Raw genomic sequence first — 14,245 nt, 5'->3', positions numbered from 1 at the left:
CTGCCAGCCAGTGCCCACAGCCTCAGGCTCTGGGAGGTGGCATCTCTCATCTCCCTGGACCTCTCTGTACCATTTGGCCCCAAAGCCCCTGGAGCAAGAGGGATGGGGGACACAGGATGCCTCCTCCTCCCTGCCCCAGGGACTAGGCTGGGGTGGGAGCTCAGATCCCCCCTACAGGTTGGAGCAGCGACCAACCTCCTGCCCCAGGACCCTTCTCTGGTCCCCCACCTGCCACCCCTGCCTCCCTCCTGCCTCTCGACAGGTGGGAATCTGTTGGAATTGCCCGGGGCAATCCCTCTAGCCTGTCTGTCTCAGCTCCCCTGGGAACCAAAGGGGAAATAACTGACTTGTTTCTGGTCTTCCAGTAAGTTTGCATAAAAGCCAGACTTTCCCGGTCTCTTCTCTCCTGGTTGAGTCATCCTCACTGCCACAAAACCCTTCCCTTCCTGCTCACGGTGCAGGGTGACCTGATGCAGAGAAGGTAATACTGGTTAAGGGTGAGCAGACCTGCAGGGGTGTCACCTTTTCTCAGTCTCTTAACCTCGCTCTTCTCTCTTTTGCTGAACAGCAAAAATAATGATTAGATTGAGAAAGAGCAGGATGGTAGCCTGTGGGTGGTTTGCAGAATTGTTTGGACTGAAGTTAAAAAACAAAGAAAAGGGAAGAAAAGGAATAGACTTCATATGAGTCAGAGGACAGATAAATGTTAGTTTATGGTTCTCTTGCCAGTGGTCCCCAAACTCTGGCCCCCTCAAACGTGACCCCAAGGGGACAATAGGGGCTCATTCCCTAGAGATTCATTTGGGGGTGATGTGTTTGGGGCCGTGGGGAGTTGCTGCATCTCCCCCTGTGCTTGTCGCTGTCTCCTGGATGTCCCCACCTGTCCCACCATAAAGGTGGTGAAGGTCCGAGCATGGGAGCACAGGATGCCTTCTTTCTTCTGCCTCCTCCCCCTGCTCAGCTCCACTCCTTTTTGATTCAGAAGCTTCTGCAGATGATGGAATTGTTCCCAGCCTGAGGTCCCCTGGCTTGCTTCTCCCCTCTGGGGTCACCGCTGGTGCACCCCTGCTTCTGTGGGGGTGCCTGGCCGAGCAGAGGGGCCACCTCCATACCCGCTACACCGGGTGCCACAGGATGGGCAGGAAGGCTCAGGGTCTTCTAGTCTTGGGAGCAGGGGCTTGAGTCGTGGTGCCCCCCTGCAGGCTGTGGCAGGAGTGGCAACGTCTTCCAGGGACGACAGGTGGCTGCCTGGAAGCCCCAGGTACAGTCTGCCCCCGTTAGAGAGACCCCATCACTTCTGTTTCTTGAAGCTCCCAGAATATTTTTTAAAATGATGATAAGGAAACAGAGCTACTAGTATGTCTTGAATGTTTCCTTGGAATAGAGTAACATTTTCACACCCATGGAGCAGTGTGACTGCTATTCACAAAATACCAGAATTTTTTTTTTAAAAAAGCAGCAAAACAAAACGGAGCACACTGAAGGCTAGAAGTGGGACACCGACTGATTTAAAGCTGTTTGATGACTGTGTCATTTTGGACCCTGCTGTGTCTCCCTGGACTAAATGTGAGCCTCATTTGGGAGGTCATAACTTTCAATGTACAGAAGCCTTTGGTGACAGTGGCACCAGGAGCCCTCCCAGGGCTGGGCCTGGCCATGGGGTCTCCACAGCTGGCTCTTTGGGGCCCCGAGGTACCCAAGTCTCTCTCCTGAGGTGGCTCAGCGTGGAGACTGTGTGCCCGGATCAGCCGAGTGGGATACAGAGACCATTGCGGTGGAGGTGGTAGGCTCAGTCCCTGTGTGGGTCAGTTAACTGTGGTCTGCACGCTGCTCCCTGCTGGTCATTGCAGAAGTGAGTGACATTGGTTTGGAACAACAGTTCTCAAACCACAGGCTCTCTGGGGGTTCCCAGCGCCTTTCAGAGGGTCCACAAGGTCAAAACTATTGTAATAATAATGAAAAAAATAAACACTTGGTCAAGTTCTCCCACAAATATACAGATGAAAAGTTCATTGACATGGTTTAGGATGGCACATTGGAACTAATCTTCAAGAAATGATCATCTATTGAGTTTGGGTGCGTTGTGAAAGAAAAATATCCACAATTATCTGGGAAGGCTATTAAAATACTCCACCCTCTTCCAACTACAGTACCTGTCTGTGAGAGTCTGGGTGTCCTTCATCCACTTTTACAACCCCGCATATCACAGAAGATTGAATGAAATATCAGATGCAAACATCCAGCTGTTTTTTGTTAAGCCAGACATTGTAGATCTTAAAAATGTAAAACAGTGCCATTATTCTAATTGTTTTTGTTTGGAAAATATAGGTTTTTTAACATAATATGTAATCATCTCATGTGGGTTTTTTTTATTTTTAACTGAAGTTAATTTTTTGATGAATTAATAATTTTAACATTTTCCCTCAGTTTTAATTTCCATGGTAAATATCAATAGATAGAGCCCACATCATTTGAAGTTCTTGAGAATTTTCTATAACTGTTTAATGAGATGTAGTTCACATACCATAAAATTCAGACATTTAAAGGGTACAACACAGTGGTTTTAGTGAATTCACCAAGTTGTGCAACCATCACCACCATCTAATTCCAGAACATTTTCATCGTCTGAAAGAGAATCCCCGAACCCATTAACAGTCACTCGGATTCCTCCCTCCCCTCCTCTCCCAGCCCCTGGCAACCACTAACCTGCTTCCTTTTTTTTTTTTTAATTTAAAACAATTTTTTATTTTGAGGGGGAGGTAATTAGGTTTACTTATTTATGTTTAGAGGAGGTACTGGGGATTGAACCCAGGACTTCATGCATGCTAAGCATGCGCTCTACCACTTGAGCTATACCCTCCCCCCCAGTCTGCTTTCTGCCTCTATGTAGTTGCCTGTTCCGGACAGTTCACATAAACAGAACGGTACAATGTATGGTCTTCAGTGACTGGCTTCTTTCACTTGGCGTATTTTCCAGGGTCTTCCATGTTGTGGTCTCTGTCAGTACTTCATTTCCTCTTATAACTGAATAATACTCCACTGTACATATATGCCACATTTTATCCATTCATCCGCTGATGGACATTTGAATTCTTCCCACTTTTTGGCTGCTATGAATAATGCTTCTGTGACTATTCATGTACAAGTTTGTGGCCATATGTTTTCAGTTTTCTTGGGTTTATACCTTGAAGTCATTTCTGGGTCTCAATGGTAACTGTGTAACGTTTGAGGAACTGCCAGGCTCATTTCCAACCTCGGTGGTTTTTAAGAGTGTAAAGGAGTCCTGTGTTTGAAAACCACTGGTCTGGATGGGATTAGACCAGGGGAGTGTGGATAACTCAATACCACCCCTCTTTGCTCTGGGATTGGGAGTCTCTCAAAGCCATCTCTCCTTTCCCCTCCTTCCTCTCCCCTAGCACATATCCCTGGCGGCAAGGAGAAAGCTAGCTGAGCTAGACCACACAAGTTAAACCACCAGGAAGTTCTGGAACAGGGTTGCCTCCTTGCAGGATTCCCAAGGGAGGGGGTCATTTTCATTGTGGTCCCAGGGGACGGAGCGGTACAGCAGGGGTTGTCCTCAGACGGAACAGGGATCACACGCGCTTGGGGCTTGCCCACTGACTTGGAAATGACTCTTCTCTCCTTTCTGATTCTGTCCCTTTGATGTCCTGCCCGTCAAGCCCAATCTTGTCACTTAGGTGCACGGTCCTCAGCTACCCTTCCCAGAATCATGAGTCTTTTGAAAAAGGAGCTTTGAGGGATAGCCTTTTGCTAGAGGAGTGATTCTGATGGTGAGATTGCAGACATCGTCGGGAGTGGGGTGGGGGCGGGGCGGGCAACGTATGAGGACAGGGTGAAAGTACCGACGTTGGTGCCTGTGGGACCATGCCTGCCATCTGCACCCCAGCCAGTGACCTGCTCTTTCTTCTTCCCTCTTCTCACCACAGCTGTGACTCCCCACCCTGGCTGGGCGCTCCAAGCCATGGCCGACACCATCTTCGGCAGCGGGAGTAATCAGTGGGTTTGCCCCAACGATCGGCAGCTAGCCCTGCGAGCCAAGTGAGTACCTCCGAGACCCGGGCAGGCCTTCCTCCCCTCTCTCCCTACTCCCCTCCTTTCTTTGACAAGATTCAGGGCCCCAGAAAGAGCAGTTTGGAGGCAAGGGTCTGTCTAATACACACCACACTCCTGGCCCTGAGCTGGGTACTTAACAGCCATTCACTCATTTAACCATCATACGGAATTTACCCCCATTTCTCAGATTAGGACAGTGAGGCTGAGGTCCTCCCCCAAGTCACTTACCTTGTGAGCAGCGGGGCTGGGGCTCACCAGGTCCATCTGACCCCTAGGCCTGTGTTCTTCCTATCACAGCAGGCTCCGCGGAGCCAGGTTGCTTCCTGTGCCTTCTCTGTTAAGAGGACCCATCCCCTGGCACCGAGCCTTCAGTCCCCATGTCCCTGGTGGTGGGGAGCCTTTGATCTCCGGATGCCCACTTTATGGTCAAGCGCCTGCACTGGCAGACAGGAATGGCTTGTCTAGTTTACAAAGAGTTGCCCCCTGGGCTGGGTGCACAGCCCACCTTGAAGCGTTGCAGGTTTCTGCCATGCTTGTGTCAGGGCCTCTCCAGTTCTGGTTTGCCTCCAGTTTTCCTGTTATCTCTGAGCCCCATGAGCCCTCAGCACTGGTTCGGTCAGGCCGTCTCCACCTACTGGCCCCTCAGGGCTGCCTCTTCCTATCCCTCCAAGGAGTTGGGGGTCCCTGGTATGGGATCAGCCCAAGAGCACCTCTTTATCTGTCACACCGTGCCAAGCATTTCCCAGTGGGACCAAGTTCAAGAAATTTGCAATTAGATGTTGTGAGCCTGCAGGGGACAGAGCTGAAACATCACAGGAAGATAGGAAAATTCATCTGAGATGCCCAAGAAGAGTGGAGACCTGCGTGATTTGCAGGAGTCTTTACCCTGTAGTTAATTCGTCTTACCAGATGACTCAGTTCTTCCAGCCCTATGTAGCCCCTGCGGGGAGAGCTTGGGATGAAACCATCCCTCTCCCTCTCTCTTCTGACACCAGGCGAGATGATGTGTCCTCCATGGCTGGATTGGACGAGCTGGGGAGAGCTGCACTCTTGTAGGAGGGCCCCGTGTGACCCCTGGTGTCCTTCTAGCCTTGCCTTCAGTTCTCCCTGACATTGTCTCACGCTCAGCAGCAGCCAAAAGCTGTTGTAGCACATTTTAGAAGAGCAAACACTTTTATCTCCTCCCTGGGGCGTGCTGCCTTGTAGTGCCAGGTTCCTTGTAATGCTAGGCTCCTTAAAAGAGAGCGCTACAGATCCCTGCAGCCAGGCTGGGCACCAAGGATCCCAGGGGAGACCTGGGGAAGTTATTTTCCCTGGCTCCAGCTCATGTCTGTCCTCCTGTCCTCCAGCCACTCTCAGACATTTTCAAAACCCCGACTCTGTGCCCAACTGTTGCACAGCAGTGAACAGGACCAACATGGTCCCTTGTCTTAAGGCACTGATGGGGAGGAATGAGTATTATACACATAATTACCCATGTGCAGCTGATTTGACCATGGAAACAGGCAATTAGGTGAATGGGGGTGCTCACTTAATCTGGGGATTTGGAGAGGCTTCCCTGAGGGTGTGATGCTTTATGTTGAGTCCTAGAGAAGGGGTAACTCTTACATGGAAATATGGGGGGAAGAGCATCTAGGCAGCAGGAACAGTGTGTGCAAAGGCCCTGAGGTAGAAGGAACATGGCATGGAGAAGACTGGGCAGGAGGCCAGTGTGGCTGGAATGCAGAGAGTGAGGGGATGAGTGATGTGGAAAGAAGACAGAGAGATGGGCAGGGGCCAGATAGGGCAGGGCCTGATCCTTGAGACTCTCATTTTAAAGGGGGAGACACCTTGCCTTGTAGTAATGTTTAAGCCTAGTGGTGGAGCTATGCCTGGCCCTTTGGGAGCTCTGAGAATGGACTCTTAATCCGACTTGGAGGGGATCAAGGAAAAGCCTCCTGTGAAGTTCATGTCTAAAAGGTGTTCTGAAAAGGAGTAGAAATGAGGCAGTGGAAAGGGGGTTAGGGAGAGGGTCAGGCTTCCGGGTAGGGGCACAGCCTGAGCAAAGTCCTGGGGACTACACACCTCCTGGAACACAAGGGAGGTAGGAGTATCATCGGTAACCCTGGCCGGGCGAGCCCAGAGACAAGGGCACCATAGTTGGGGAACATACAGATGGGAGCTGGGCACCTCTGAAGTCTCATCCCAAGAATTTGCAGCCCTGTTTACTTCTGACCCTCAAGGCTGTGTGGAGGGCGCTGCAGGGAGCAAGGTGCTTGGTGGCAGCTGTGGCTGTAAGTGGGTGTCAGGGCCTGACTGGCCAGGAGCAGTAAGCCTGGGAGAAGAGCACATAAACTGTTGGGGCTTGTGGGAGATCAGATGGAGACAGAGAGGGAGGCTCGGAGGAGGATGCCCTGGGGAGCCTGGTGGGGCTGTCAGCAGCTGCTGGCTGGGAAGGGGCAGGGCCGTAAGATCAGGCCGTCCACTGGACGTGAGGAAGTCTGTGTCCTTCACCTTCACCAGCCCGGTATGGCTTTCTCTCTTTCAGAGAAAGGACACGCTCTTTACTCCCCGAACTCCTACAGTGTCAGCAAAGCAAGAACTATTGGCTACAGTAGCCTTGGGAACACATACTGTCCTCAAGGGGGCTGTGTGGATGCAGTGGGGGTGCTGATTTGCACCAGGATGGCCTCAACGCCTCTTATGTTGTTCTCTCTTGAGGCTACAGACAGGCTGGTCTGTGCACACCTACCAGACGGAGAAGCAGAGGAAGAGCCAATGCCTCAGCCCGGCCGAGGTGGAGGCCATCCTGCAGGTCATCCAGAGGGCCGAACGGCTGGACGTCCTGGAGCAGCAGAGAATCGGGTATGGGCTGCTCCTGAGCTGGGGCAGGAGTGAGGCCTGGGGAGCTGGGCATCTGGCGCCCTGAGTCCTCATGCTGGCTTTTCACCTCTGGGAGCCAGTCAACTCTGCCTGAATATCCCTGAGGCATTGATTCATGATCAAGCCTGTCGAAGCCTCAGCATACCCCCCTGCAAGATGGGGATAGCAGCTGATGTGTGGGGAGGATGCATGAGTGTGGCGAAGCATGTTAGGCTCTGTTCAGCTCTGCACACCAGAGGGTCCCTGTGTGGTTCAGCCTGGAGGGGGATTGATGTGCGGGCTGAACCGTGGTTCCACCAAAGACCAACAGGAGCCGCTCTCCAGCTTGTTCTAAGCTCTTCCCCTGGCCTCCGGCAGCTAGAGCTGACTCCTACACAGTCTTCAGTTTTGTTGTGTCTTTTTTGGGGGTTTGTTTAATTACAAAAGCAATTCATACTTCCCAGACAATCTGAAAAACACAGACACGAGCAGGCAAACATGCATGCCGGGCACTGGCAGGAATTAATTTGGTTCTGGGCTCCTTGTTCTTTTTCTATTTATCTTTTTCTGTTACATTTACGACCATTTAAAAAAGCCAGACATTGTAGAAATGCCCAGTTCTAGAAAGCAAAAGCAACCACTGTAGAGCCCGCTGCTGTCCAGCTGGTTGCGTGTGCCTGTCGAATGCGGACATATGACTGCTGTGTCATTACAGAAAGGGTTTATATCAGGCGGGCTAGTGGTCTTTGGCTCTTTTTTCCCCACCGCCCCTGGCTGGGGCTCCGCCCTCTCTCAGACCTGCCCGAGGGTCCTGTAAGGTACAACGGATCTCCAGTGTGCCTGTGCTGATGATTGACGGGCCAGCACTCTACTCCTCGGGCTCTCCCAGGAGGGTGTGCTGGGAGCCGGTGGGGGTGGTCCATGTGGACTCCCCCCAACCCACGAGCGGTGGGAAGCTTTGGCGCCCCCTCATCCATCTAGGCAGCCCCCTGTGCTGCCCACATTGCCTGGCCCTGGCTGTGAGTGCTGGGCTTGGCTGGGGCAGGAATGACCCAGGAGGTACTGCCTCACATTAATCATCTCAGAAGGAGGAGGCACGTCCTGTGTGTTTCCATGAGTTGGGAGACACAGGGTAGTACTCACAGGGTGGGGTGTCCCTGAGAACAAGATGATCAGGCCAGGGCTGAAGCTGGGTTTGCTCCCAGGGCCCTGCAGTTCCCTGGGTGAGGGACGGCGACCCCTGTGGAATTCAGGAGTGCCTGCTGAAGAGCACGTGGGTAAGGCAGCCTCAGTGCCCAATCTGCCCACCCTCAGCCCCCAGCAGGGCCTGATCACCCCAGAGGAGAGTGTGGGGTTGCAATGAGACGGAGCCCTGGGTGTGGCCCCGGTCCCACCTCTGAGGGGCTGTGCAACTTTGGCAAGTGATGTCACATCTTGGAGCCTCAGTCTTCTCATCTTTAAAATGGAGGGAGGCAAGGTGGAGGGATAAATTGGGAGTTTAGGATTTGCAGATACTAACTACCATATGTAAAATAGATAAGCAGCAAGGTCCCACTGCATAGCACAGGGAACTATATTCAATACCTCGTATTAGCCTATATTGAAAAAGAATGTGAAAAGGATATATATGTATGTATAACTGAGTCACTACGCCATACACCAGAAATTAACACTGTAAACCAACTATAGTTCAATTTAAAAAATTTAAATTAAAAAATACATACAGACAGCTACCCTACTATAAAAAAAATTAAATGGGGGGAAACAGCGTGCTCCTCACTGGGGGGTTGTGACAGTTAGAGGAGAAACAGTCCCCACACACTACCCTCCATTCATTCAGGAATTTTCACTGAGAATCCACTGGGCACTGGAGACACAGTGGTCAGTGAAACAGAAGTGGCCACCGTGTCGTGTGCGTGGCAGTGTTGTATTACAGGTTGTCCTGAAACAGGTCACAGTGGGCCAAGGGGCCGGGGTTCCCGAGGAAAGGCACCGATCCCAGGCTCAGTGGGGTTCAGGGAACCTCTGGACTCCAGCATCAGAGGTTCAAAGAGCACCTCTTTCTCTTTCTCCCTCCAACTTCTGCATCTGCCCAGTTGCTTAAACCAAAAGCCTCTACTCCATCTCAGATCTTTCTCAGACCTCCCCTCACCCCAAATCCATCGGTGCTGCCTCTGAAATACAGCCCGTCCCAGTTTCTGTCGGCTTCCCTGGACCTCCCACCACCTCCTGCCGGCTTCCTCACCTGATTCCCTCTGGAAGCCCAGCTTCCCACAGCAGCTGGAGTGAGCTTTAAGAAGTGTCACTTACATCACGTCACTCCTTTACTTAAAACTCTTCGGGGAGTTCACAGTGATCTTAGAAAATAATCCAAACTCCATTTGGCGATTTAGAAAACCCATGTAATCTGGTCCCTCCCCGCCCCTAAAGCCTCCTTTATCCCAGGCTCCAGCCGCTCCCGAGGCAGGAACCCCCCTGGCTGTCGGCTGTTCTCCTGTGCAGAGCCGGGCTGCTCTGCCAGCTCTTCACATGGTTTAGACCTTTTTATCCTTTGCATCTCAGCTCGCATGTTCACCGAGAGGCCTTCGCTGATCAGCATCAAACATACCCCGACCTCCTCAGTCTTTCTCCCGCCCCCACTTATTTCATAACACCCCTCCCTAGCTGAAGTCAGTTTGTTTGTTTATGGACTTTCTCCTTTTATTGAACATAAGTTCCTGACCATGTCCATCTCTGGCTTGTTTGCTACAATATTCCCAGTGTCTGTACCTCAAAGGTGCAGTTAATGGTTTGGTGAGTAAATGAGTGATTAGGAGTTAGCCAGAGGCCAGGGTGGGGCAGGGAACAGTACCCCAGCGTGGGAAGCAGCCCACAGGCCATGGTACACTGTGGGCGCCCCACGGCAGCTGTGCCTGGGCAGTGGTCGAGTTGGAGACAGGAAGCTCACTCCACCTGACTCTGTCCTGTGCTGCAGGCGGCTGGTGGAGCGGCTGGAGACCATGAGGCGCAACGTGATGGGCAATGGCCTCTCACAGTGTCTGCTCTGCGGGGAGGCACTGGGCTTCCTGGCCAGCTCGTCCGTGTTCTGCAAAGACTGCAGGAAGGTAAGGCCCTGCCTGCTCTGGCTCCCCAGCCTGGACCAGCCCTGCTGCTCTGTGGCTTTGCATCCTGGCTCCCAGGAGTGTGTGTGTGTGTGTGTTTGTGCACACATTTGCGCATGTGTGTCCTGTGCTTCTCGGCAAAGATTGGGGCCTGAAGGTCAAATGGTCTGGGTGTGAGTTCAGCTCTTCCACTAGCTGCATGACCTCAGAAAATTTGTTTACTATGTCAAGCCTCACCTTCCTCATCTATAAAATAAGATAATGATAATATGTACATTAGAGAGTTGTGAGGATTAAATATATGAAAAGCTCTTAAAACCTTGTCTGGCATGTAAGTATTCAGTGGATGTTATTAGCTGTTATTAAATACAGACAATTCTCCTCAGGGCCAGTCTGCTGGGATTATATTTCCTATTCTATCAGTCTGCTCTCTTGATCCTTGGTCACCCAAATGAATATGATCTTTGCAGCAAGTTCAAATGGATTTTGTTCTTTTCTTAGACTCCACTTATTGTTCTAACTCATGCCACATGTTAAATTGTTTCATATTGAGTCCAAGACTTCTTGAAATAACTTTTTGTTTTTCCTGGAGTTTCTAGTTGCCTTTCTTATTGACCAAAGAATAATATGCCTTCCAATTCTCAAGATTATTTAGCATCTAGCAAGATATTAATAGCATCTATTGCATGAGGCCTACTTCTTTTCTCTCTCTCTGCCAAAAATTCTTCTAGACTCTTATCCCCGTTCCAGCCTACAGTAGTTGCTGCATAGCTGCCGTCATGGGACTTCCCTTTACTGCCCTCCCAGGTTAGAGACACTGTTCTTTTTCTTTTCTTCTTTTTTCTTCCTCACTCTAGTTTTACTGGAATCCATCCTCAAGTAACTTCCATGTGCCAGTTATTGTTTTAAGCCTGGAGTTACTTTGGTGCACAAGACAGAGAAAGAATCTTCTCTCTTGAGATTACGCTGGGTGAGGGAACCAAAAAGCAAGTAATGATTCAATAGATAAGAAGGTTTCAGGAAGAAGTAAATTCTGGGGAGAAGTAACAGGAGATGGAAGACTAAGGGTGCAGTGGGGTGTTGAGAGTTGAGAGGACTGTAAAATATGGGGAAGTCAAGGAAGTAAATATGAACTTGGCAACACAGAGGCCGTTGGTAGCCTTGATAAGGGCATTTTCAGTGACATTCAAAAGCTGGATGAGAGAACCAAGGTGCAAAGAAGTTAAGATACTGGACAAATAGGTGGGAAAGCCAGGATTTCAGCCAAGGTCATTTTACCCCTGTTCTGTCACATGTGGGGAACTGGGCTGAGGAATGTGAATTAAGTGGTGAAGGGTCCCAAGAACAGTGGAAGTGTGGCAGGAGCCTGTGTGTCAGGGAGGGGGTGGGCACTCATGTGCCAGCTCCTCCTGACAGCCTCCATAGGCCTGGACAAGACACCGATGCAGGAGTGGGCCCAGGGACTCGGGGATGTCTTGCTCCCAGCACCCGGGCAGGTGGGGTTATGTGACTTCTGCCGGGGAGAATGAGGCCCAACAGCCTATTTCCTCCTTTTGCCCCTCAACCCCACCACTGCTGTAGATGTCCAGGTTTGTGGGACTGGGAAGGGCGGTCAGAGCCTGGTCTCCCTCCCCTGGAAGGGTCCAGGGCCTCTGCGGCAGAGGAAGGCTGCTGCCCCTGGTTGCTGAGGTGTTAATGCCGGCGGCTCCTTGCAGAGCCATTTCCTAGGCAACAGTGGCAGTCCCAGGGGAGGACCTCAGCTCTTGTAGGGGCCGGGGAATGCTCTTCCAGACACTCTTACCACCCCGACCCCGTCGTACCCTGGAGCACGAGGCTGGTCTGGAGAACAGTCCCATTTGAAATTGTTCTTATTTTGCAGAAGGCTGAGGACTTGGCCCTGGCTTGGGTGGTGAGATGAGGAGCTCTTGAGCTTCTGAGGGGACTTGTTCCAGTTGAAAGTGGAGGGAGAGGGAGCCAGTTGGGGCCGTAACTGAATGATGGGCATTTGGGGTTTTTCTTCATTCATCCTTGAGAAGATTGTGTCATCCATCCGTTCATTCATTTACTCACTGCACAAATAGGAGAGAGCCTACTGTGTGCAGGCCCTGTCCTAGGTGCTGACAATGCCGTGAACAAGATAAAGTCCTTGTTCTCATGGAGACTGTTTCCAGGGGTGGGAGAAGACACAACAAACTAACAGACAAACATAAAATAACATCAAGCATAACAAGGGCTCTGTAGTGAATTAAAACAGAGTGATGTGACAGAGGGTGACTGGGAGGGCCTCTCTGAGCTCAGACCAGAACACAAGCAGGAGCCAGCCCCAGGGCAACCCAGATGGAAGAGTGCTTCAGGCAGAGGGACCAGCAAGCACAAAGGCCCCGAAGCAGAAACCAGCTGGGCACGTTCAAGGAACTAATGAAGGTATCTGGGGCAGAGGGAGCGAGAGGTGGGCACAGCCAATCACACAGAGCTTTGTAAATCAAGGTCAGGAGTTGAGATTTGATTCTAAGTTTAACGAGTTGCCAGTGGAGCATTTTAAGCAGGGATGTGACGTGATCTGATTTGTGTTTTTAAGAGGTGAGCCTGGCTGCTCTCTGGCAAGTGCATTGCAAGGCGACATAGAGTGAAAGCAGGAGATGAGTTAGGTGGTGATGGTTGCCACTGGGAGATGATGGGGTTGGGGACAAGGCAATATAGGGACAGGGGCCATACACCAAGAGACTCCATCTCTTCAGTGTATTCTAAGCCAAGGGGAAGGGATCGAGGGGGTGACTGAGGGGCTCAGGAAGGAAAGAGCCCTTGGGGGCGGAGAGAGCTCTAACAAGGCACTGGCCGTTTAACTGGGGGTGTCAGGAGCCCTCCACTCTGGGCTCACTAATTTCTGGGGTGCCTCCCTATTTATTTCTATCTTGACTCTCGACCTCCCCACTTTTTGCGATGGCCCGCAGCCCTGGGTCCCGGGAGGTGGTGGGCACAGGCAGGCTGCAGAGACGGGATGCTGGGAGGTCTCTGACATGGAAGTGTCCAGATGCAGGCCTGGCGGGGCAAGGGGGAGCAGGGCTGCAGGTGCTCCTGGCCGCATGGAGCCAACTCCAGCAAGAGCCCTGGCAGTGTTTAGCAGCCACAAGCTAATGAGCGTGCGGGTGGAACCTGTGATGCGGGTCCTCAGAGCAGCGTCCACTCTAATTGGGCCCGTGTGGCCAGGCAGCTTGCTCTCATTATCAGAAGGCTGTGGTGGGAAGGGAGAGGGGCTGGCTGGTTAATTAGAGAGGCCTGGCACTCCTAATTGCTTAGGATCTGAGTCCGCCAGCTTTCTGTTTAATTGAGAGTCTGGCTTCACCCATGATAAGGAGGCTGGGCAGGGCTGCAGGAGAGCCCGCCTGAGCCCAGGGTGGCATTGTTACTGTGTTGGGGAAGCAATCAGATTTTTCTCCGGTTTCAGCTAAAATGTGTTCCATGGTGTGGGAGCAGAAAAGCCTGCCCGTGAGATGATGCTCTTGGTAACGTGGGCTGAGTCCTGGTGAGAAAGAAGGAGGCAGCCCCATCCTCTGCCCAAAGCCTTTAGGGGACATCTAGCTCGGGAGTTGAGGTTCAGGCATCCCCTGGCCAGGATGGGGGGCCCCTGGAGGGAAGCAGCCAGGCCAGAGCCTGATCTGATCCCTGTTGCCGACCCTGCTCAAGGCTCTGAGGAGGTCTGTCCTGCTGAGGTCAGCACAGACCCCCAGCAGGCTGTAGCCCTGGGGCCATTCATCCCATCGTGAGGGCCGCATCCTCGTGCACTCTCACTGAGCTCTCATCACCTCCCAGCGGCCCACCTCCAAACACTGTCACACTGAGGGTTAGGACTTCAGTACGTGAATCTTGAGGGGACATGTTTGGTCCATACCACCTCCTGAACCAGAACTCTGCGTGCTTCCCAAGCAGCACCCCTGGGGATTCTGATCCTCCTTGGGCTTGAAAACCCCTGCTCTAAGGTTCCAGCTCCAGGCCTGGCTCAGGGCGGTGGGGAAGGACCCAGGTAACTCCACCTTCCCTCTGCTTGTCTTCTCCCCTTGTCCTCTCTGCACCACAGCCCCGACCTCCCGCACCACACACACACACACACACACACACACAAACACCACAAACATGTCACACACCCTTTAACCCCCACCACATATACCTCAGTGCCCCCCATACACACCTTCAACTTAGGGTCTCCTCAGGCCATCCTCGCTCTTGCAAAC

The 14,245-nt window shown here is 51.9% G+C and overlaps 1 protein-coding gene across 5 annotated transcripts in view; it reads left to right on the top strand.

Moving 5' to 3' along the window:
- RPH3AL (rabphilin 3A like (without C2 domains)) overlaps positions 1 to 14,245 on the top strand; it is a 142,222-nt gene that overhangs the window by 64,525 nt on the left and 63,452 nt on the right. For all 5 annotated transcript variants that reach the window (XM_064495838.1, XM_064495841.1, XM_064495840.1 and 2 more), the window contains exons 2-4: positions 3,948 to 4,059; positions 6,775 to 6,918; positions 9,890 to 10,019. In XM_064495838.1, the coding sequence (XP_064351908.1) occupies positions 3,983 to 4,059; positions 6,775 to 6,918; positions 9,890 to 10,019 (351 nt within the window). In that variant the 5' untranslated portion in view covers positions 3,948 to 3,982. The remainder of the gene's footprint in view (positions 1 to 3,947; positions 4,060 to 6,774; positions 6,919 to 9,889; positions 10,020 to 14,245) is intronic.

This window comes from Camelus dromedarius, chromosome 16 (genome assembly GCF_036321535.1).
Source record: "Camelus dromedarius isolate mCamDro1 chromosome 16, mCamDro1.pat, whole genome shotgun sequence".
In the NCBI taxonomy this organism is placed as follows: domain Eukaryota; kingdom Metazoa; phylum Chordata; class Mammalia; order Artiodactyla; family Camelidae; genus Camelus; species Camelus dromedarius.
This window is presented reverse-complemented; position numbering and strand designations above follow the sequence as displayed.